Raw genomic sequence first — 24881 nt, 5'->3', positions numbered from 1 at the left:
TTCCCAAGCTTCTCTCACCTTAACTCTAAGATGCAACCCAGAACCTGGCAATAACTGGATCATGTCTTGGGATATTGCCAGTGGCTGTTATACATCAGCTGTGATCTGAAGAGAATCCACGTACAGCTAAGAGAATAAACAGCTCCATTCCCATTCTAGTTGGTTGTTTCCCCAGGACACCAGCCAAAGTTGCCGCTGACTAAGGAGGCCCCCTTATTTTTTTGTTTTTGTTTTTGTTTTTGAAGTGGACAACTTTCCCTTAGAAACTCAGCACTGGCTGAGGCACAAATTAATTTTGCATAAGCCTCCACAGCACCATCAGATGCTAATCCGTTCGCTCATAACCACAGAGCATTATTTTAGGGTCATGTATGTGACTTCTGCCTCCAGCCCTGTGGATTTATTTACTGCTTAGTCCCTAGTTCCTGCAGCTGTGTCCTTTCAATGACTGCTTTATGGTGGCCAAGAGAGTTGAGGTCGACTGCCAGGACTCTGAGATCTGGAGGAACACATGGACACATTATTCTTTTGCTCTGAAGCTATCCAATTCCTGTTCCGGTCAGATGGGGAGATAGTGGGAGGATATCTCTGAAGCTGCCCAGCATTTACTGCTGATATTCCTTATGTCTGACATTATTGCAAGAGAACAGACTTAGATCTACTCTTTATGTGTTCTTCAGTGGAAGATGAATGACTAACGAAAGTATAATAATACAAAACACAATTGAGTGTAGCCTTGACTTTATTTGTAAGACCTACTCTGAAGACATTATTTTCTTTACTCCAAGACTACACATTAGATCCAGTCTGCTTCAAACAAGAGGCCGGGAAAGACGGGTTACTATGCTAATTGAATACTAATAAGGCCTTTGCTTAAGTTGGGCTTTGTTGCAATTATTTGCCACTACATTTCTTTTGTATTTATGTAGAGGGAAAACCAAAGTACTTCAAAGGTAGAAAGATTCCTACTTAGCCTGAGCACTTGCAGAAAAAAACGATCTTGCTACTCTTTCTTTTGTGCTTGTACCATTTGTAAAGTGTTTTGTTCAGCACTATGGAAAAGCAAAATATCACCATCATTATTACTGGCCTTTGTCCACAGTGGATTTCATCCAGATTCTAACCAGTGACTCTGTGACTAACAATCTGAGTCACTATGTTTCAGATGTTTATGGATTTCAACACAATTCCCAGGCTGAAAGTTTTTTTTTAATTTATTTTCATGTTTCAAGACTCAGAAAGAATTAAATGCCTTTCTGTATTTCCAGTCTAGTGCAGATATGATTAAATGTCTTTCTGTATTTCCAACCTAGTGTCACTGGGTGATTGGCTAGGAACAATTCAGTGGATAGATTGAATTGTTCCTTCAATTAAAGATTTGTATTGATGAAAATCAAAGAATTACCAAAATGCCAAAAAAAAAAAAAAAATTAGTATGTACCTCCAGGACTAATGTTTCCAGGCCGGAAGAGAATTCAGTTAATTATAAATATTTGTGTTTTCACCATGGTAGTGGCACATGATAATTACAGAATTTAAAATGCAGAGAACCATGGTGCTGGGAAAACTGAATATCCACATGTGGAAGAATGAAACTTGACCTAGACCCCTCTCTCTCACCATATAAAAAAATCAACTCTAGGCTGTATGCGGTGGCTCATGTCTATAACCCCAGCACTTTGGGAGGCCGAGGCAAGTGGATCACTTGAGGTCAGGAGTTCAAGACCAGCCTGGCCAACATGGTAAAACCCCATCTCTTCTAAAAACACAAAAATTAATTGGGCGTGATGACATGCACCTGTAATCCTAGCTACTCAGGAAGCTGAGGCAGGAGAATCACTTGAACCTGGGATGTGAAGGTTGCAGTGAGCAGCGGTCGAACCACTGTACTCAAGCCTGGGCAACAGAACAAGAGTCTGTTTCAAAATAAAACAAAATGAAATTAACTCAAAATGAAGACTGAAATGTAAGACCTGAGATGATGAAACTACTAGAAAGAAAACACAGCAGAAACACTTCATGACACTGGTTCAGACAAGAATTTTTTTTGGATAAGGCCTCAATAAAAAAGATTGAAATCCTGTCATTTGCAACAACAGGGATCAACCTGGAGGACATTATGTTAAGTAAAAAAGAAGCCAGGCACAGAAGGCAAATACTACATGATCTTACATGTGGAATTTTTAAAAGTTGATTCCATAGAAGTAGAGTAGAATACCGGTTACCAGAGTCAGGTGAAAGGAGGGGAGGAGTGACGGAGGGGGGAGAGGTTGGTTAATAGGTACTAGGTTATAGTTAAATGAGAGGAATAAGTTCTGGTACTCTACTGCAGTGGTCTCAACCTTTTTGGCACCAAGGACAGGTTTTATCCAAGACAATTTTCAATGGATTTTGAGGGGGGATGGTTTTGGAATGAAACGATTCCATCTCATGTCATTCAGCATTAGTTAGATTCTCATAAGGAGCATGAAACCTAGACCCTCCCATGTGCAGTTCACCATCAGGTTTGTGCTTCTCTGAGAATCTAATGCAGCTGCTGATCAGACAGAAGGCAGAGCTCAGGTAAGAATTCTTGCCCGCCACTCCTCTCCTGCAGTGCGGCCCAGTTCCTAACAGGCCACAGACTGGTACCAGTTTACAGCCCAGGAGTTGGGGATGCCTGCTCTACTGTACAATAGAGTGATAAATGTAACAATAATGTGTTGTATATTTCAAATTAGCTAGAAGAGACGATTTTGAATGTTCTCACCACGAAGAAATGAAAAATGCTTGAGATGATGGATATGCTAGTTATCCTGATCGTTATGCAATGTATACATGTAGTGGAATATCACATTGTACCCCATAAATAATATGCATAACTATTATAAGTTAAAAATAAAACAAAAAAACATAAACACGATATAAACACTAAAAAAAAAAAACCACAGGGAACCTACTGCTAAAAGGTGATAAAGAGAATGATAGAAAAATACAAGTATATTGACTGGTTATTAACTTTGCAAAGATGCGCATCTTTATTCTTACAACTCCTTCAAAGGACTATTAGAAAATGGACAATCTGACCAGGGCCTACTTGAGGGTGGAGGGTGGGAGGAGGGTAAGGATCAAAAACCTATATATCAGGTATATGCTTATTACCTGGGTGATGAAATAATCTGTACACCAAACCTCTGCACCATGCATTTTTCCCATGTAACAAACCTGCATGTATAACCCTCAACCTAAAATAAAAGTTGGAAAGAAAAAGAAAAATAAAAGGAAATAAACAGTCTGAGCTAAAATACCCCTTTTTATGGAAAATCCCATTATTTTAATAATTTTATCATTTTGCTGTATTCATTCTCATACTAGTTCTAGATTATCTCTAGACTATAAGTATCCCTGATTGATCACCCTACATGAATCTTTTATTACTACTATTATTCATTTGTAGGGACAGGGTCTTGCTCTGTCACCCAGCCTGGAGTGTAGTGGTGCAATTATAACTCACCGCAGCCTCAAACTTCTGGCCTCAAGCAATCTTTCCAGCTCAGCCTCCCCAATAGCTAGGACTATAGGTGCCACACTACCATGTCTTAAAAGATTATTTCTTGTCATTTTACATGGAATCATTTTACAAATATTTGGTCATACATTTTTATAGTATCTCAGGTTAATAAAACCTTACCATTTATAGCATTTTGCAAAGAAGTCTCCTGCATGTTATCTCACATTAATCTCATTTTCATATACAGTACAGAATAAATGTGTTGCTCCATATTACAGATGAGAAAATTGAAGTACGTTACACTGATGTAATTGACTTAGACTCATTGACTAAAGTAACATGCATTGTTACAGAAAAATAGAGGTCCTAGTCCAAAGCTATTCCACTAGATATGGGCTATGGTTTGGCTCTGTGTCCCCATCCAAATCTCATGTTCAACTGTAATTCCCAGTGTTCGGGGAGGGACCTGGTGGGAGCTGATTGGCTCATGGGGGTGGATTTCCCCCATGCTGTTCTCGTGATAGTGTGTTCTCATGAGATCTGATGGTTTAAAAGTGTGTGGCGCTATCCCCTTCCATGCGCTCGCACTCTCTCTCTCTCTCTCTCTCTCTCTCTCTCTCTCTCTCCCACCCCTGCTCTGTCATGGTAAGATGTACTTGCTTCCCCTTTGCCTTCTGCCATGATTGTAAACTTCCTGAGGCCTCCCAGCCATACTTTCTGTACAGCCTGCAGAACTGTGAGTCTTTTCTTCATAACTTACCCAGGTCTCAGGTAGTTCTTTACAGCAGTATGAGAACAGACTATAACAGACATTTGAGGTTTAAAAAGAATATCTGCCTCTATATCCTCATAATGCAAGATTAAGAATAAAGCCTGGACAGATGAGCTGTTATTTCTGGATACTGGTCTTTGCAAATACCTATTTGGGTTATCAAGTATTATCTTGTATTATGTTAATGCTCTCCAAAGTATCAAAGTGTAATCAGACTGCACAAAATATTATCAAAATATACAAAGATAATAAAATAAATTAGATTTTAAAAAACTATTTATTCATCATTCTGTGACCTTTATAGGATGCTCTATATAAGTCTATGTAGGATGTTCTTGAGCACACATTCATAAGATTCCCATTGTCTTTAAATCAAGTTACATTTTTTCACTATGAACCTGTTGGATTTTATGTTTAAACTAACAGCCTTTCTAAGGGAAGAAGATTTATCTATCATTTCCCTTAAATCTTCCACAGTGTCTAGGCTGGAACCAAAGTTGTTGCTTTTTGACTTCTGTATGGCAACTACTCCTGTGACATATTTTGAAGTTCCTTGTACCCCCACCCTCCCAATCTGGCCCTGCACCCATACTGACCCTCATGGCTAAGTCTGATAACCAAGCAATAAGATGGTAAGTGGAATCCCCTAAAGCATGGTTCATGAACCACCCTCATCATACATCTGGGTGTCTCTGCAGAATTCTAGGTGCTCCCACAGATCTTCTCAACCAGTGAAGCTGCATTAACCAGCTCCCCAAGAGAGTATTGTGAACTCTAAAGTTTGATCATCACTCTAATGATAGCACTTTTCAGCTCCTGGAAATGTTAGCGAACTTGCTTGTGAATATGGTTCCTGGGCCTGGTCTTTGAAAATGAAAATGGAAGATGGTCCTTGACCTTTGGGAAAAGAGGTTAAGAGGCAGACTACAAAAATGGCTCAAAACAACGCCCTTGGCAATTACTAAGAGAAAATGTTTACCAGTGAGCTGGGAAACAACACCCCCATTTCTGTGAGGCAGTTCCCAAGCAGATGCTTCATCTTAGGGATCCCTGGAGCTGCACCCTCCAAGGCACTGGCCCTTAGGAACGACAAGAACAGCCAGCCCTGCTGAGCGGGACCAGGCAGCAGGTCTGAATGACTACTATTTTTCCAAACTAGAACGTCAAACCGATTAATAACCATTTCCCCTCTAAACCAGGAAAAACCAGCATTCATCTCCCCTTTGCGTGCCAGAATCCAAAGATGAACGGAAGAGGCCTGCATCAAGAAAACTGCGTTCAGTTCTCTTTGGGTTCAGGGCTTCGATCCGAAGTGGGCTGAATGAATAAAGACGCTGTTGCGTTGTCAGGGACCTAGGGAATGAAGACACACCCAGGAAAAGCAGGACTCTGCAGGAATGGACAAAGATCCAGGGCATCGAGATGCAAGAGGGCTGCGAAGAGGGTCGAAATGAACAGCAGACTCATAAAAGAAGGATTTCTAATCAGAGGAGAGCGATTGCTTTAATAAAGCTGCAACCTGGAACAATTACAATCTGACCAGATGTTCTTATAAAATTGGTAAAGCAGAGAATGTGTAAAAATCTCTCCTCCTCCGCCCCTGAATGCAGTAAATGAAAGGCCGAACGGCCAGAGTCTCAAAGCCCAGATCTGATCACTGCAGATCGGGGCCACCCTAAAAGCAATCGGGAGGAATCTTTCCAGCTCCAAGCCCGGGGATGAGGGAGGTGGAGGAAGGTGAAGGAAGGTGGAAGGAGGTGGAGGGAGGTGGGGTAGGTGAAGGGAGGTGGGGGTTAGGTGAAGGGAGGTGGGGGGAGGTGAAGGGAGGTGGGCGAGGTAAAGGGAAGTGGGTGGCGGCTCCGGGGTTTAAAAATACATCCTGGACACCCCCATCCTCAGAGAGCACCTGGCTTGCAGGGTCTTTCACGCTTCTGCTTGGGACAACCTCAAGCATGAAATCTGGCAGGGGAGGAGTCGAGGAGATTGTTAGCCAGAGGGCTGGGACAGTGGATCTGGGAAGCAGGGGCTGGGGGACACGTTCTCTTCCCTCCGCAGGCTGCCTTGTGCTCCCGAGTCCCCGCGGGGCCAGGCGGCCTGGCCGCGGGCTGCAGGCGACCATCCGGCAGGCGGCGGCGGGGGCGACAGAGGCAGCCGCTAGGGACGCGCCCCGGGGCCCGCGCTCAGGGGGAGTGGGCGCGGCTCGGCAGCTGCTCCCCGCGCCCCCGCCAGGGGAGGGGGCGTCACGCCTGGGCCTTGGATCCACGCCAGGCCGCTGCTTCCAGCTGGCGGACCCCGGGCGCGAGGCGGCCCGGTCCCTGTCACCGTCCCATCCCCCACGCAGCCTTTGCCCTCCCAGCTCCTTCCCTCTCGGTCTTCACTTCCCGCGTTCCCGGGAGAAACATGGCCGGGAGCAGCGAGAAGGCGCCAGACTACGGGCGAGGCGTCGTGGTAAATGCAAACTCCCGATTTCAGGGCTTGCCCCGCTCCCCTCCCTCCCTCCCTGGCATTCTGCTTGTAGATTAAATGCCTGCCAGTGCGTCTGGGGAGAGAGCTGGCCACAGCTTTGTTCTCCCTCCCGGAGGGGATCGCTTCCATCCTCAGACCCGGGCCTCCCCTCCCCGCGCCTAATCTGACTAAATGCTGAGTCCAGTCCCTTCACCCCAAGTTCCCAGCTGCCCCCCACCGCGGCCCCAGTCCGGGAGCCCGCTCCAGCAGCGTCCCGCCGGCGCCCAGCCTGGTCCCCACCCCCTCGAGCCACCGCTTCTGTGAGCCGGGCGGGGCCCCGGAGTCCCCCGCGTGCTGCTCGGGAGGCCTCCTTCTTCCTAGGCCTCCTCTTGACTCCTCCAGTACGGGCTTCAAGTTTTGTTTTTAAAAGAACACGAAGGGGTTTTGAAGGCAGCTAAGAAATAAAGTAGCTGCAGTGGACGGAGTTTGAGCTTTGAGGGCTTTGGTACCCAGGTTGGGACTCTCGGGCTGTGGAGGCCTCCGCAGGAGCTCTGGGACACGCTGGCAGCTCCTGAGTGACCTATGGCTTATTCGTAAAAGGGAGGAACAGCAAGCTGGGCTGTGGAGCGAATTGGGAGGATGCATGTAAAATATCTAGCAGTGTGTCCGGATGGGAGGGCGTGGGGTGCTGGTTTCCCAGAATTGAACCTTTTTAACCCTGAGAATCCTCCTGGCGGTGTCAGCCACAGGGTACCCATCTCTCAGGGTACTAGGACCTAATTCCTTCTTGACCTTGTGGCCACTTCCTCCCGGCTCCCTGAGTAGTGGTTTTCCTAGAAGCTGGTGGTTATAACTTGTGTCAGGTTCGCCGTGAAACTCAACGGCGGTGAGGATGGTGGGTAGGGTGAGGATGGTGGGTAGGGCTAACTTGCCATCTCTTTCCAGGGATCGGCTTGTCTTTCACAGACAATCTGTTTATGAATATGAATGGCCTGAACTAAAGTGAGTGGGTTGGCGAGGGAAACGTCACACTCAGAACAGGTCAGGCTGAAATGTGGGGCTCGGTGCTTAGTTTAACAGCAGGATCTTTCCTTCTTAAAGAATGAGGAGTTGGTTTATTTATTAATTCCTCACATGCATTGTGCTGCTCTGGGGGTGCAGCAGACAAGGGCCTTGTCTTCATGACCTTGCATTCCAGAGAAGACACAGGCAAGCAGTATGTAAGCAAACAGAAAATTTCAAATGGGAATGTGTGCAATAGGAGGAGGGTAACAGGATAGAGGGTAATTGGAGGAGAAGCGGAGAGTGATGCTTTTGTCCAGGTGGTCAGGGCAGCCTCTCTGTGGTGACCTTTGAGCCAAGATCTGAAGGGTATACAGGAGTAGCCATGTGGACTGCAGGCAGAGACCCGTATACCAAGTGCAAAAGAACCTCTGCATCTGATTTATGCTTTTACAAAAATCATTCCAGTTGCCCCAGGAGGAATGGCAAGCCTAGTGGTGGGAGGGATGGGAGGGGGGACCAAAACACAAAAAGGGAAATGATTAAGTTCATTCTGGACAAATTGAGTCTGCAATGCCTGTAAGGCCCACAGGTCAGAATGCACTCTAGGCAATTTGAAATTCACTTTGGAATAGCGATCGGAGTGATTTAGAAATCATCAGCAGAAAGAATAATATTTAATGTTCATGAGTGCTCAGCGAATATGGAAAAAACAATTAAAGCAACTGTTAAGGATGGAGGCCTGGAAAGTCTGAAATGTAAGAGGCTGCCTGTGGAGGAGAAGCCGGATGAAGGAACCGAGAAAGAACGCTGAAGGGTGGGAGGGCAGGCAGGGTGGTCAGTGCCTTGGGAACAGAGCATTGTTGGGCAGGAGGGGTGGTGTCAAGAGGTCATCAGAAGTGTCAGATGCCACAGGGACAGCAAGTTGGAAACCATGATGGAAAACAGCCACTCTATTTAACAATTACAAAGCCATCAGTAGGAAGAATCTTTTAAACAACCGCTCCATTGGTAGAATGGTTAAAATATAGTACAAGTTGAGCATCACTAATCCAAAAATCCAAAGTCTCAAATGCTCTCAAATCTGAAACTTTTTGAGCAGCGACATGATGCTCAAAGGAGCATTCTCACTGGAATATTTTAGATTTCAGATTTTCAGATTAGGGACGCTCTACCAGGAAGTATAATGCAAGTATTCCAAAATCCAAAGGGAAAAAAAGTCAGAAATTGGAAACACATCTGGTCCCAAGCATTTTGGATAAGGGGTACTCAACTTGTACTACCATAACATACTGTATATATATATATATATATATTTTTTTTTTTTTTTTCTAGACAGAGTCTCACTCTGTCACCCAGGCTGGAATGCAATAGTGTAATCTCAGCTCACTGCAATCTCAGCCTCCCAGGTTCAAGTGATTCTCCTGCCTCAGTCTCCCAAGCAGCTACGATTACAGGTACGTGTCACTATGCCCAGTTAATTTTTGTATTTTTAGTAGAGATGGGGTTTCACCATGTTGATCAGGCTGGTCTCAAACACCCGACCTCAGGTGATCCACCCTCCTCAGCCTCCCAAAGTGCTTGGATTATAGGTGTGAGCCACCATGCCTGACCTCTAGATACTTTAAAAAAAATAAGGTGAATCTAGATGAACTGATGGAGTAGGTAAATTGTTGCTGTCTAAAAAACAAGTGAGAGAACACTGTAAATAACCCAATCTATTGGTGTCAGTGGAGGTCGTCTTGGAAACAAGGTAATCTTGTGAAAGATGCAAAGAGGTAGTGAGAAGGGTATAAAGAGAGGAGAAGGTGGGGTGCAGTGGCTCACATCTGTAATGCCAGGACTTTGAGAGGCTGAGGTGGGTGGATCACCTGAGGTCAGGAGTTCGAGACAATCCTAACATGGTGAAACCCCATCCCTACTAAAAATACAAAATTAGCTGGGCATGGTAGCACATGCTTGTAATCACAGCTACCTGTGAGGCTGAAGCAGGAGAATGACTTGAACCTGGGAGGTGGAGGTTGCAGTGAGCCGAGATCACGCCATTGCACTCCAGCCTGGGCAACAAGAGTGAAACTCCGTCTCAAAAAACCAAAAACAAAAAAATGAGTAGAAACCGGTCCAGCTGCCATGGGGCCTGGTGCTTGCATGAGAGCCCACCAGGGTGGGAAATCGTCCATGTATAATGGAAATAGTCCCGGTATTTACACTGTTTTCTCCAGTAGAATTTGGAATAATTAGATTAACCTCAAGTTGGATATAAGTAGGCAAATTCAGAGTGAACCCACGCTGCTGGTAGAAGGCAGTTCATGGCATGTAAGACTGGAGGGAAGGAAGAGCTGAAGAGGGCAAGTTTACTGGGAGAATAGAAAGCTCTCAAGGGTGGGATACAAAAAATCAAATTAGTGCCATTTTAAAAAGGGGGCAGGTGGCTGGGAGCAGTGGTTCACACCCGTTAACCCAGTACTTTGTGAGGCCAAGGTGGGCAAATCACTCGAGCCCAGGAGTTTGAGACCAGTCTGGGCAACCAACATCGTCTCTACAAAAAAATACAAAAATTAATCGGGCATGGTGGTGCATGCCTATAGTCTCAGTTACCAGAGAGGCTGAGGTAAGAGAATCACCAGAGCCTGGGAAATCAAGGCTGTGCTGAGCCATGATCGCACCACTGCATTCCAGCCTGTGTGTCGGAATGAGACCCAACACACAAGAAAGGGGTGGGGGAAGGTGATAATAGCAAGCATTTCTTGAGTACAAGTTTGTAAGGGAGGTCTAGGGTACTCCCCATTTTACAGAGGAGGAAACTGAGGCACTGAGAGTAAATCACCCAGGTCACATAAGTAGCAAATGGCACGAGCGGGATTTGAACCAGCTTTCAATCACTATGCTACATAGGAAGCTGTGATTCCAGGGTGGAATTTCGGGGTTGGGGTTGTCTGTAGGACTGGGGTATGTGAATGTATTGCTAAATGGAGAATAAGGATGTAGTTTGAGCCAAGGCAGGTGAAGGAGCTACAAGATGAAGTAGCTGGAAGGATCGTCCAGGTAGGTATTGGCATAAATCACCCAAGGAATTGTCCAGGAATTAGGTACAGAAGAAAATTCTGAGTTGGTAGAAATTTGTTGATAAAGAATGCAAGGGAAGTAGAGTCAAATGATATAAGCATGAAATGAGAAGTATGTACAAGAGAAGGGAATATTAAGAGATTTAAGATGCTCTTGCCTATAAATAGTTTTCAGTGGAACTGAGGAGGTGGGACATTTATACCGTTAACAATAAATGGTAGTAAATGCTAATTGCCGCATAAGAGAGGTAGACCCTAAGGTCAGAAATTTTGCTCAGAGTTGGCTTGTCAGTTGATCTGGAGCTAGTAAAGTCACCAGATTCCTGGTTGATACCTCTTGTTACTTCTTAGGGAGAGAGAAAGATCTTCTCTAGCCACTGGCTTTTGGGGATCGGGTTATTAGACGTGTTTTTGTTTGTTTGTTTTTGTCTGGTTTGGGTTTTGCCAAAGGATTATCAACTGAGCCACTGTCGGCACTTACCTAAGTGAGTTTGGTAGGAATGAGGAGAAGAGAAAAATCTGAGATGATTGTTGTGTTTCTATTATAGCTGACTTCCTGTCACCCCCATGAAAATATGGCAGTATCCAAGATAAGTAATAAGATATAGCTCCATCAAAAGCACAGCTCTACTAGGTGGGAATGAGTTTTCTTTCTGAGGGGCAAACCCACCACAGAAGAAGGTGTGTGGATACGAGGTGGCTGGGCTGTCGAGCTTCCTTTGTTCCTCTGCTAACAGAACCTGGGAATCTTCTAGCAAACCACTTGTCCCCACTTTTCAAGATGTGTGGTTATGAGGTGTGGCCCTTCCTAGGCCACCTCCCTCCCTGGCTCTGGGGCTGGGACAAGAACCCCAGAATTCCTGCCTGGGATTCCTTGAATCAGAGTGAAGAGATAAAAGCCCCTTCTTCTTGCTGGTGGAGGATAGATGAGAACTGTGGCCTGAAGGAGAGAGTGGGACCAATTCTATGGAGCTCAGCAAGGGACGGGAGCAGAGATGAGCTTCTTATATGTGTTTTCACCCTTATATAATGTATTCTCCCTTATATGTGCAAAAAAATAGTCTAAGCAAATGTGTATACATACACAAGTCTTTTTTAATGATTTAGAAAGTTTTCAGTGCATCTTCAGTGAGAAAAAGAGAATCAGAATTAGTTCTGGGATTTGGATTTTGCATAAAATGACTCAGTTAATGTGTTTGTCACCTCCCCCAGCTGGCTATGTTTTGCTGTTTTGAACAGAGAAAGCATTGTGCTGAATTCACGTAGAGCATATTATCTGTGATACTGAAACTGTCTAAAGACTCGTTTTGATTTTTAAAAAAGCAAGTGAATAACAATTATCTCCAGTTCATAGCAACCTCTGTTTCTGCAGGTTTCAACTGATTTACAACATGATTTGCATGCACCATTGAAGTTAACAAAGCATAAACTAGCATTTTCATCATCTCAAACTGACTTTCATCTCAACAGTGAAAACTCACTATTTCAGATTAATTGGAAATAATGGCCAATTTGGATTATAGAACAGTTTTAGAGAAATATATATTTTCTACTTTTATACTTTTATGTTGTTTTCTTGAGACAGAGCCTCACTCTGCTGCCCAGGCCGGAGGGCAGTGATGCAATCATGGCTCACTACAGCCTTGACCTCCTAGGCTCAAGCCATCCTCACACCTCAGCTTCCCAAGTAGCTGAAACTACAGGCACATGCCACCACACCAGACTGATTTTTTTTTTTTTTTTTTGGTAGAGATGGGGTCTCATTATGTTACCCAGGCTGGTCTCGCACTCCTGGGCTCAAGTTAACCTCCCACTTCAGCGTCCCAAAGTATTGGGCATGAACCACTGTGCCAAACCCCAAATGTAGAGTTTTAACTAAGATAATAAGACTGGTACATAGTTTAAGGCACTTCTTTTGATGAATTAAAACATATAATTTGTTGTTAAATGATGGATGTTTCAGTTCATCTACATGATTAGCATTTATTGCATAAGTACTGTAGACCAGATACTGATATGAGTCTTAACATTCGTTATCTTATTTAATGCTCACCATAGCCATATGCGGCAGGCACTAAAACTCCATTTCCCAGAGGAATACACTAAGACTTAGAGAATTTAATATGCCCAAGGTCTCATGACTGGCAGACTTGTCCCAGATGGGTCAGACTTCTGCGCCCATGCTCTTCACACATGACTCCGTGCTGCCTCTGGGCTGTGGATCCATGTTATAGTTTTAATCTATAGGTTTGTTTCATTTGTCATTTTCTTATCATTGTTTCTTATTTTTGGTATTCATTTTTGGCACTTTTATTCTCTTTCCTCTTTTTGGCATCGTGTATCAGGCATCACGTATTATACACCATGCAGTGTTCCGGGTATTCTAAATACATTACCTTACAACAACCCTATCCATAGGTTTTATTGTGTCTTATTTAAAGCAAGGGGAAACTGGATTTCAGAGAGGGTAAGTCATCTCCCTAACATCGCAGTGGTAAGCGCTAGAGCCAAACTCTTGAACATGGAGTGGAGAGTATTCTCTGAGATTCAACCAGAATCTGTCCGTAAAGGATTGATGTGGTTGGAGAAATGGACTCAGAAGACCACTGGCTAATGGAATCACCACTGGAGGAGCTCCAGGAAATGGGGTAGTTAGTATGTGTGGTCTGGAAAGGGAGCTAGAAAGTGCTGTATACCTGGATGATCCCCCTGGGACCTGGGGCCAGTCAGGGTTCTCCTGGTCTGGTCTTTACTGTGACCTGCCAGAGGTTCTCCTAGAATTTCCTCATGTACAGCTAGTAGTCTGGACCCTGGTCAGCTGCTGTGGTGTTAGACATTATAGTAGATACAAGGAGTTCTCTGGGTGGCAGCCAGAGGAGCTTGGTGCAAATCCAGCAGTCCCACTAGCTGGCCAGTTTGATGGTAGATGGAGAGAAAATTGGACACTTTTCAAATATGCAGATTGTCCGGGCATGGCGGCTCACACTTATAATCCCAGGGAGGCCAAGGTGGGAACATCCCTTCAGGCCAGGAGCTCAAGGCCACCTGGGCAACATAGCAAGACCTTGTCTCTACAAAAAATTTTAAGAAAATAAGCTGAGTATGCCTGTGCGCTCCTGTATCTCCAGCTACTTGGGAGGCTGAGGTGGGAGGATCACTTGAGCCCAGAAGTTCGAGGCTGCAGTGAACTATGATTGTACCACTGCACTCCAGCCTAGGCAACAGAGGGAGATCCTATCTCTTGAAAAATAACATAGATGGCCGGACACGATGGCTCACATCTATAATCCCAGTTCTTTGGGAGGCTGAGGTGGGTGGATCACCTGAGGTTGGGAGTTTGAGACCAGCCTGACCAACATGGAGAAACCCTATCTCTACTAAAAATACAAAATTAGCTGGGCATGGTGGTGCATGCCTGTAATCCCAGCTACTCAGGAGGGTGAGGCAGGAGAATTGCAACCCAGGAGGCAGAGGTTGCAGTGAGCTGAGATCGTGCCATTGCACTCCAGCCTGGGCAACAAGAGTGAAACTGTCTTAAAAAGTAAAAATATTTTAAAAATTTAAAAACTTTTCAAAAACAACATAGATGATACATACCATGTGGCAATCAGTCAGCCAATGGATATGACACATTGGAATCTCCAGAACCTTGAACAGTGGTAGTCTTTACACAAGGAGACAAACTGAGAGTTCAGGCTGGAGTTTAGCTTTTCAGATAGCCAGAGGATGGAGACTGTGTCATCCATTCATTCAACATTTTTGAGCACTTACCATATTCCAGATCTACATTCTGGGCACTGAGAGATTCAACAATGAATCAGAAAAAGTCTCTGCCAAAAGGGGCTCATATTCCGACAGAACACACCCAAGCACTCACACGTCATCCAGGGGTAAAACATGCTCTGAAGGTCAGGGAAGGCCTCTCTGCAGAGGTGACATTGAATGGAGACTTGAGAGAAGTAGAGGACAGCCTTGTGGAAATCTAGAGGAAGCATGTTGCAGGCAAGAGGAGGTGCAAGTGCAAAGCTGGAGAGGTAGGGGCATGATTGGCAGATAGGAGGACTTGAAAGAGAACAGTGGCTGAAGCTGGGGGAAGAGGAAGAGTGACAGGGATGAGTCAGACAGGTAATCCCTGATGAGCCACAGTGAGGACTCTGGTCTTTACTTGGAGTAAAATGATAAGCCCTTGAAAAAAATCTCAGCAGAAGGCTGCCATGATAGGATGTCCTTTGTTTGTTTATTTTTATTTTTTGACAGACAAGGTCTTGCTCTGTTACCCAGGCTGGAGTGCAGTGGCACAGTCATAGCTCACTGCAGCCTCAAACCCCTGGGGTCAAGTGATCCTCCTACCTTGGCCTCCTGAGTAGCTCTCAGGCATGAGAGGCATGGACCTTGCCTGGCTGACTTTTTTCATTTTTCACAGAGACAGGATCTTGCTGTGTTTCCCAGGCTGATCTCTAACTCATGGCCTCAAGGAGTCTTCTCACCTCGGCCTCCCAAAGTGCTGGGATTACAGGAATGAGCCATGTACCTGGCTATGACGTGCATTTTTAAGGGAGCATGTCCACTTCCATATGGAGTGGCTGCAAAGTGGAAGCAGGGAGACAAGTGGAGAGGCTCCTGGGGCAGTCCTGGGAGAAATGATGGTGGTAAGAAACTAGATAAATTTCCAGGGAATTGAAGATACAGTTATCTAGTGGATTGCCTGAGGGGAGTGAAAGAAAGGAATCAGTGACACCTTCAAGATTTTGGTCTGAGTAACTGCAAGTATAGATGCCCTTTAATAAAACAGGCAAGAGATACATTTGGTGAGAAATAGCATGCATTTGGTTTGCCTGGCATTCCAGAACCCAGAACTGTCCTACACGTTCCACTGACAGAAAATAAATACAGAGAAACTGGCTTTGAGTCCTGCCTGAGGAGGAGGGCAGAAAGCAGGGAATGTCACAGCACACAGTGGAGCAGGAGTGGTGTCTAAGACAGCAGCAAACAGATCAGGCCGAGTCAGCAAGGGGATGGAAGGGACAGGTGCCTTCTCAAGGAGCCTGCATGGGAGCCTTGGTTAGGACAGAGAGCTACAAGGGGCACCAGGAATTTGGGAAAGGTGGTCAGAGGCTGGGAGCAGTCAGCAAGGCCTCCAGGAAGAAGTGGGTTGTGGCCTGAGGATCACTTGAACCTGGGAAGCGGGGTTTCAGTGAGCCGAGATTGCACGAGTTCAAGGTCAGGAGTTCAAGACAAGCCGGGGCAACATGGCAAAAACCTGTCTCCACTTAAAATACAAAAATTAGCTAAGTGTGGTGGCACATGCCTGTAGTCTCAGCTACTGGGGAGGCCAAGGCAGGAGAATCGCCTGGACCTGGGAGGCAGAGGTTGCAGTGAGCCGAGATAGCCCCACTGTACTCCAGCCTGGGTGACCGAGAAAGACTCTGTCTCAAAGTCTCAAAGAAAACAAACAAAAAAACAAATATTGTACGATGCCCATAGTTGGGAACGGAGTGTTCTCTTCATTTTAGCACTGAACCTCGTATCAGGTTGTGGAAACAAATAATCTTGTCTCACTAAACTTTTCATAGGTTGAGGGGATTCTGTTTTCAAATGATATTCTTTTGTTATGTTTTTAACATAAATTTCTGATGAAAAATACCATAACCAAAATAATTTGATTTGCAGATTATGGACAATTGGCCAGGGTATGACTTGAATTTATTCACATATCCACAGCACTATTATGGAGACTTGGAATACATCCTCATACCTCATGGCATCATTGTGGACAGGTGAGTGTGATTTCCTGTTTCAATTTTGGTCCTATACTGGGCTGGCCCACTTTTGCATGAATCCCGCAATATACTTTAGAACTCTATTCCTGAGCTGCTTTCTATAGTGGTAGAGATAACTTTTATATAGGGCAGTGAATTTGAAATAAAATGAATTTATGCTTAAACTGAACAGTTTACCTGTACATTTGTTCAGGCAGTATGGTAATATGGGAAGGAGGATAGACGGGCACAAGTTATTGTAAGTAACAGCCTCAAAGTAACAATGTCCTAAGATAGCTTTTCCATGGCATAGAAGTCCCACCCTCACAGAGAGGGAACAGTTCCATGATCAAATAAACTGGAAATTTTGTATCTCCCATATTTTTGTCTTTCAGTTGACAAATCAAATCAAACATTAACAATTGCAAATCTGGAAATTCCAGCCAAAAAAAAAAAAAAAAGAACAACAACAAAGGAAAGAAACCTGCTTGACTTTAACAATTAATCCAACATTTTTTTTGTGCAAAGGGAGACATTGTACTCAGTTTACTTACTCATAAGTCTCAGAAGAGATTTCCCTTAATAGTTTTCTTAGTTTGGGAAGCTCCTAATTTAAACAAATTCTTGCATTTCTTACCTGAACTTTCTAATTTTAAATTAATTTAAAATCAGCCAGAACTGATTGACTGGGGTAGGGTTACCCTAAGCCTTTTCTCTACACAAGAGAATCATCCACTGAACTTTAAAAAATGCATATTCTTAAGCTTTATGTCTAGAAATTTCCAATCGATATTCTGGGGTGGGGCCCAAGAATGTCCATCTTCGCCTTTAAAATAAATTTATTAGCTATGGGCTATGGCATGCACCTGTAATCCAGGCTATTCCAGTGGCTAAAGTCGGGGGATCACTTGAGTCCAAAAATTCGAGACTAGCCTGGGCAATACAGTGAGATCTTGTCTCAAAAAAATTTTAAGATGTAATTTTCAGGGCTGGATACAGTGGCTTATCCCTGTAATCCCAGAACTTTGGGAGGCTGAGGCAAGAGGATTGTTTGAGCCAGGAGTTTGAGACCAGTCTGGGCAATGTAGTGAGACCCCATCTCTATAAAAAATTAAAAAACATTAGTCAGGCATAGTAGCACGTGCCTGTAGTCCCAGCTACTAGGGAGGCTGAGGCAAGAGGATCACTTGAGTCTGGGAGGTCAAGGCTACAGTGAGCCATGATCACACCACTGCACTCTAGCCTGGTGAACAGAACGAGACCTTGTCTCTCTCTCTCACACACACACACACACACACGTGATTAATTTATATACTACTGTAGAAAATTCATCTATTGCAGGTGAACGACTAAATGATTTTTAGTAAATGTTTATGGTCAGGCAGCTATCAGCGCCATCCACTGCAACCTCCAACTTCTGGGTTCAAGCAATCCTCTTGCCTCAGCCTCCCAAGTGGCTGGGATTACAAGCATGCACCACCACACCCAGCTACTTTTTGTATTTTTAGTAGAGATGGGTTTTTACCATGTTGGCCAAGCTGGTCTCAAACTCCTGACCTCAAGTGATCCAGCTGCCAAAGTGCTGGGATTACAGATGTGAGCCATAAAGTGAGTTTCTTACAGGCAATATACAGTTAGATCTTTTTAAAATCCACCCTGACAGTCTGTCTTTTAATGCTATTTAAATTCATATTTAAAGTGATTATTGATAACACTTTAGTATCTATTGTGTTTATAACTATTTTCTATTCATTGCCGTTGTTCTTTATTTCCTTTTTCTGTCTTCCACTCTGTGAAATTCTTTTTTTTCTTTTTTTTTTTTTTTGAGATGGAGTTTTGCTCTTGTGGCCCAGGCTGGAGTGCAATGGCCCAGTCTTGTCTCACTGTAACCCCAACCTCCCGGGTTCTAGTGATTCTCCTGTTTCAGCCTCCCAAGTAGCTGGGATTATAGGCATCCACCACCATGCCTGGCCGATTTTTGTATTTTTAGTAGAGACAGGGTTTCACCATGTTGGCCAGGCTGGTCTTGAACTCCTGACCTTAAGAGAGCCACCTCACTGTATGACTTCTGATGTCTGTGAGGTTCATTTTTCTCTTGTTTTTATTTTTAAGCCTCACTTTCCAGGGATCACCCTGTGTCTGACTAGCTTAGTGTTCAGTCTACAGTTGTTTAGACATTGTGCTCAATCACTTCAAGCCAATCAGTCTTCCACTCTCTGCTCATGGTGAGGTATGGGGGCTTGAAAGTAGACTCAAATTTCCAACCATTTTCAAATCCTTCTGGCTTCTACTTCCCCCCGAGCTTTCTCGTGTCTTCTCTGCACATGTACATAGCCTCCATTGTCCAGGGATGTGTGAGTGGCTTGAACTCACTCTAGTGTGCGTATGTACAGTCTCTGGTCAACTTGAGATGCATGAAGAACTTGTGTGCCCTGTTCTATGACTGTCTAACCTCCCTGGAACTTCCTATCAAAGCCCCAACCAGCCTGCCAGTGCATTGCTCAAAGGGGACTGCACCTCAGGATAATGGAACCCTGCCACCAATGTGACCATTTTAGCTTACAGTGTTCCCGATCAGGTGAGCTCCCTCTGGCAGTGCTCCGCCTTGGTGGAACTACCTGTTTGAACAACAGAGCTGGGAATGAGGGGGTGATGGGAGCATCCACACACAAGAATGCCCCAGACTCGTGCTGTTTCCACCCAGTATTCAGTGTTTTTATAATCAAATGCTTCTCAGTTTGTTGTATGCCTTTGGTTGATTTCCAGTGTGATGAGATGATTGTTGCTGGCAGTTTTGCCCAGTTTTATAGCTGCTTTTCAGGAGAGGATACATTGACATCATTATTTCCTCATGTTGAAACATGTTGCCTATTTTTTTTTTTTTTAAGATAGAACCTTGCTCTGTCGCGCAAGCTGGAGTTCAGTGGCATAATCTTGGCTCACTGCAACCTCCATCTCCCAGGTTCAAACAGTTCTCCTGTCTCAGCCTCCTGAGTACCTGGGATTACAGGCACCCACCACCATGCCTCGCTAATTTTTGTATTTTTAGTAGAGACTAGGTTTTGCCATCTTGGCCAGGCTGATCTCAAACTCCTGATCTCATGTGTTCCACCCGCCTCGGCCTCCCAAAATTCTGGGATTACAGGCATGAGCCACCGCTCTTGACCCAAATGTTCCCTCTTAAGGAACATGCCAAATATTCTGATGTACATTTTTTTATGATCATCTTTTGAGAAATGTTGCCTGAAACCATGGTTACCATTCTTTACGGCTATGTGTATGTATATACACATATATGTAAAATATATCATGTATGTATATGTAGAGTATATGTAATATTTACATATGTATTTGTGTGTACACATGTACATATACATTTATATGATTTAGTTAATCCATTTTAAATCTAATTCTATTTCAAGTACTAGTGGGAATTTTTTTTTTTAAGTATATGCCTTAGATCCTGCCTCCATTTAAGATTTTAATGTTGTGGCTGGGCATGGTGGCTCACACCTGCAATCCCAGCACTTTGGGAGGCCGAGGCAAGTAGGATTTCAAGACCAACCTGACCAACATGGTAAAACCCAATCTCTACTAAAATGACAAAAAATTACCTGGGTGGGTGTGGTAGCGGGCACCTGTAATCCCAACTACTCAGGAAGCTGAGGCAGGAGAATCACTTGAAGTCTGGCGGGGTGGAAATTGCACTGAGCCTAGATCATGCCATTGCACTTCAGCCTGGGCAACAAGAGCAAAACTCCATCTCAAAAAAAAAAAAGATTTTAATGTTGTATGGTGTATGGGCAACGGACTTAGAGACATGAAACAACGGGGAAAAAATACAAGGACAGTTCTGAATGACGTATCAGGTGGAAGTCCCAGGCTGCTGGGAGATCACATTGCACAACTCCAGGGGGCGTCCTTCACTTTGGGTTCCATGGAAACACTGCCCCCTACAACTGTACTCTGGGGCGCCTTTCACGTGGGCAATGTGAAATATAACATAATGTTATTTGTCAAATATAAAATACATGTTATTCTTTTGATATGGGCTTGACTTTTCCTTCTGTCTCTTATAATGTTGTAAAGTGGATGAATCACTCTCCATTTCCTTTTTCTCTGCTCTAGAATGAGTGTAATATCACCGGATACCATCATAACATCCTTAAGCATTAATAACCGAGCTCTATAGTGATAAAATAATAACAATCAGGACTTTTGACATTCTATTTTACACCTTAATAATTTTTGTGGCATTGAGGACCATATCCCATTGATGATGTGGTCCTTAATGACTTTCAGAAATATGTTTTAGACCAGGCATGGTAGCTCATGCCTGTAATCCCAGCATTTTGAGAGGCCGAGGTAGGTGGATCACCTGAGGTCAGGAGTTCGAGACCAGCCTGACCAACATGGAGAAACCCATTTCTACTAAAAATAGAAAACTTAGTGGGGCATGGTACAGGTACCTATAATCCCAACTACACTTGGGAGGCTGAAACATGAGAATCACTTGAACCCAGGAGGTGGAAGTTGCAGTGAGCTGAGATTGTGCCACTGCACTCCAGCCTGGACGACCAATCCAGACTCTGTCTTTAAAAAAAAAGAAAAAAAAGAAGTCTTCAAACACCTTATGTTCAACCTTAACAAAGCTTTTCTATCTGTGGGTTTCTGTTTACCAAGCTTTTCTCCATATTCCCCTGAGAAATCGAATATGTATAATACACCATGCATTTTTATGAAAGCAACAAAAATACTCAGAAGTAGTTGTGCCTTAATGTATCTTTTATCCTTGACTTCTTCAGAATTGAGCGGCTGGCTAAGGATATTATGAAAGACATAGGATATAGTGACATCATGGTCCTGTGTGTGCTTAAAGGAGGCTACAAATTCTGTGCTGATCTCGTAGAGCACCTTAAGAACATCAGCCGAAATTCAGATCGTTTTGTCTCTATGAAGGTTGACTTCATCAGACTAAAAAGTTACAGGGTAAGTTATTACAAGTTCCATTTTGTGATATTTTGATTTAATAGCAATGCTTTTGAATAAAAGAATCAATAATTTATGAAAATGAAGAGTACAATTTTTAAAAATTGAGATAAAAAAGAAGGGTACTTTTTTTTCATTTTCAAGAATACTGCAACCTACTATAAGAATTCAAATGATATTATTTAGGGTGTGCGGTGGGGACTTTCTCTCTATTTTCACATATATGGGAAGACTCTGCAGTAATGATTTATGCTTTCTTTTATGGTGATAAAGCGAGTTGGTTATATCCTGGTGCCCAGCCCCACAACTGAGTATTGTCAGAGTGTGAACACTGATTTGTTGTTTCTACTCTGGATGTCACTGTTGGTCCTGGGGACCTGTGGGAGGGTGTCCAGGCCAGAGAGGAGTCTTAGTACTTGGGTGGCTGCAACCGTGGCCTGGAAGTGAAGAAGGGAAAACTATGGGGACAGCACATTGCCACGTGTGAGGAAACATAGGCCAGGGAGCTCCAGCAGAAGGCCCCTCCACCAGTTTACCCCATTAATTCTGGCTCGCTGTGGCCACCACTGGGAAGAATTAATGGGATTATTCTCCAAAGATGTTTCCTAACCAGATGCAATGGCTCATGCCTATAATCCTAACACTTTGGGAGCCAAGGCAGAAGGATTCCCTAGGGCTGGGAGTTTGAGACCAGCCTAGGCCACATAGTGAGACCCTATCTATACAAAAAGAAAAAATTTTTAATTAGCTGAGTGTGGTAGTGTATGCCTATAGTCCCAGGTACTCAAGAGACTGAAATTGGAGGATCACTTGAGCCCAGGAGATGGAGGCTGCAGTGAGCTATGATGTTACCATTGCACTCCAGCCTGGATGACAGTGAGACCCTTGACAAAAAAAAAAAAAAGCTGTTGTTTCCTTAGTCTCTCTCCTCCTCTCTCTCTGATGCTTTTTTTATTTAATCCATAGTAAGACTTTAAAAATAAGTTGCTGTTGGGTCAGGACCTCTTGGATTGAAACCATTAAAATATTCTCATTGACTAGATTAACTTGACACATTTTAATTCATGAATCACTCTTTGAATTGGCCTTCTATTGCCGTGTGGCCAACTCACCACAAACATAGTGGCTCAAACTAATACACACACGCGTGCCCAGAAATCTGGGCATTGGAGTAGCTGAGTTTTCAGCTCAGAGCCTTACAGGGATGAAATCAATGTGTTAGTTGGGATTTTGATATCATTTGAGGTTTGCGGTCCTTTTCTCAAGATCACTGGCTGTTGTTGGCCAGTTCAGTTCCTGTTTCCTTGTTGACTGTAGGCTGGAGTTGGTAGACTCTCCACTCCTAGGCCTTGTCCTTGGGTGTTTCCTTCAGTTACCCCACAGGTTGTTCACAACACCCATTAGCGTTTGCTTCTTCAAGTCTGATGGAAGAATCTTAGCCCTTCTTTTAAAGCTCACCTGATTAGATTGTGTTCACCCAGGGAACTGGCCTTTAACTCAAAGCCACCTGACTAGTCACCTAATCTTTGGCGTGAATTCCCACCATGTTTACAAGTCTTACCCACACTCAAGTGAAGAGGATTATGCAGGGCGTGTACACCAGGGGACCTCGGTCTTCAGGGCCACCATCTGTCTTCCCTATGTCTCATGTGACTCTCAGTTGCCTCAGTTCTAGAGTAGCTGGAAATTAATTCTGATTTAAGAACACCGCATTTTCCTGATGACCTCTCAGACCAGAGTGAAGCTGGTTTTTGAAGACACCTCAACTCTAATTTCTTGGTTTTATCTTCTGAGAATTTTTTCTCTTTAGATTCTCTTCATTCTGGGTTAAATCCCTGTGCTTCCTTTGTACCAGACTTTTCTCCTTCAGTTGGTCCTGACCCTTACTATATTTGCTCCTGGTTAACAGCATTTTAGAAAACCTTTTAAAATCTTTTAAAAATTAAAGTCAGGTTTATTGAGCCATAGTTTACATGCAGTAACATCCATCCTTTTTAGTTTATGGTTCAGTGAATTTCAACAAATCCATACAATCATGTAAATCACCACAATCAAGATATAGAAAAGTTTCCTTAACAATACAAAGAATGCCCTTGTGTTTTTCAGTCACCTCCTGAACCCCTAAGTCCTGAAAACCACTGATATGTTTTCTGTTCCTAAAGTTTTGCCCTTTCCAGAATGTTCTACAAATGTAATCATATATAGCCTTAGTAAATCCATAAATCATAACATAATGCATTCATCCATACTGTGTGTATTGCCGATGAAAACAGTCAAATTCTGTAAAATATTTGAATAGATGTATTCTGAGCCCAATATGAGTGAGCAAATAGCCTGTGGCACAGCTCAGGAGATCCTGAGAACATGTGTCCAAGGTGGTCAGGACACAACTTGGTTTTATACATTTTGGGGTAATTGTCTATTTATGGATACTGACATTCTTCCAGCAATTATAAAAGCTGGCTTAACTGGGTTAGGTAAATGTCAAAATAAAGCTCAGGAAAAAATAATGCTTATTCATTTGGTCAAATGTCCTTCCTTTTAGCCTAATTTATCTCAACACATCTCTATTGGGCTTTGGCATTGAGCTTAGATTTAAATACTAGATCCACCACTTACACACTGCTTGACCTTCGGCATGCTACCAAACATCTCAGATCTCTGTTTCGTTATCTGTAATACAAATATAATAAGACTACCTGTTGCTTATTTTGTGTCTACTACTGAATTAATCAAGTTTGGAGTTTCATGTTGGTAACACCAAGAGATTTTTGGAGCTAAAATATAACTCACAGTGTGACCACAGTAGGGCTGAGACATTTGCCACACAGGGGTATGGGAGCCCCTGGAGAAGCTGGCATTTGTATTAAAGAAGCTCATTAGAGCTAAGGGTTAGCCACAAACCTACTCCCTTGAGGGAAGAGAAATGCTAAATACATTATTTTCTCTCTCATTCCCACAATTGGGAATGGAGGGTTTCAGTCAGTCAGCCCTTGATAATCTGTGCTAGTGATGAATGGAAGCAGAATGGATAAGCCAGGTCCAGTGACTTTAGTTTTAGTGAGTAGTCTTTGCTGAACTGTTTCCGAGTAACAAGGGTGCCTGGAATTGAAAGCCTCCTTTTCTTGTCTGGGCATGGTGGCTCATGCCTGTAATACCAACACTTTGGGAGGCTGAGGCGGATTACCTGAGGTCAGGAGTTTGAGGCCAGCCTGGGCAACACGGTGAAACCTCATCTCTAGGAAAATTACAAAAATTAGCTGCGTATGTTGGTGGGCACCTGTAATCTCAGCTAGTCGGGAGACTGAGGCAGGATAATCACTTGAACCCGGGAAGTAGAGGTTGCAGTGAGCTGAGAT

General features: G+C 43.8%; 1 protein-coding gene across 6 annotated transcripts in view; it reads left to right on the top strand.

Annotated features, from left to right (window-relative positions):
- Positions 1-5921: 5921 nt before the first annotated feature.
- Positions 5922-24881, top strand: part of PRTFDC1 (phosphoribosyl transferase domain containing 1) — a 95528-nt gene continuing 76568 nt past the window's right edge. For 3 of the 6 annotated variants that reach the window (XM_035306966.2, XM_009000055.5, XM_054258518.2), the window contains exons 1-3: positions 6635-6710; positions 16445-16551; positions 21339-21522. In XM_035306966.2, the coding sequence (XP_035162857.1) occupies positions 6663-6710; positions 16445-16551; positions 21339-21522 (339 nt within the window). In that variant the 5' untranslated portion in view covers positions 6635-6662. Of the gene's footprint in view, positions 6000-6634; positions 6711-9044; positions 9167-16444; positions 16552-21338; positions 21523-24881 lie in introns of those variants that run through there. The other 3 variants (XM_078329611.1, XM_054258519.2, XM_078329610.1) reach the window with 2 other exon arrangements.

Source organism: Callithrix jacchus, chromosome 7 (genome assembly GCF_049354715.1).
Source record: "Callithrix jacchus isolate 240 chromosome 7, calJac240_pri, whole genome shotgun sequence".
NCBI lineage: Eukaryota > Metazoa > Chordata > Mammalia > Primates > Cebidae > Callithrix > Callithrix jacchus.
Note: the sequence above shows the minus strand (reverse complement) of the source record. Positions and strands in the feature narration are given on the sequence as shown.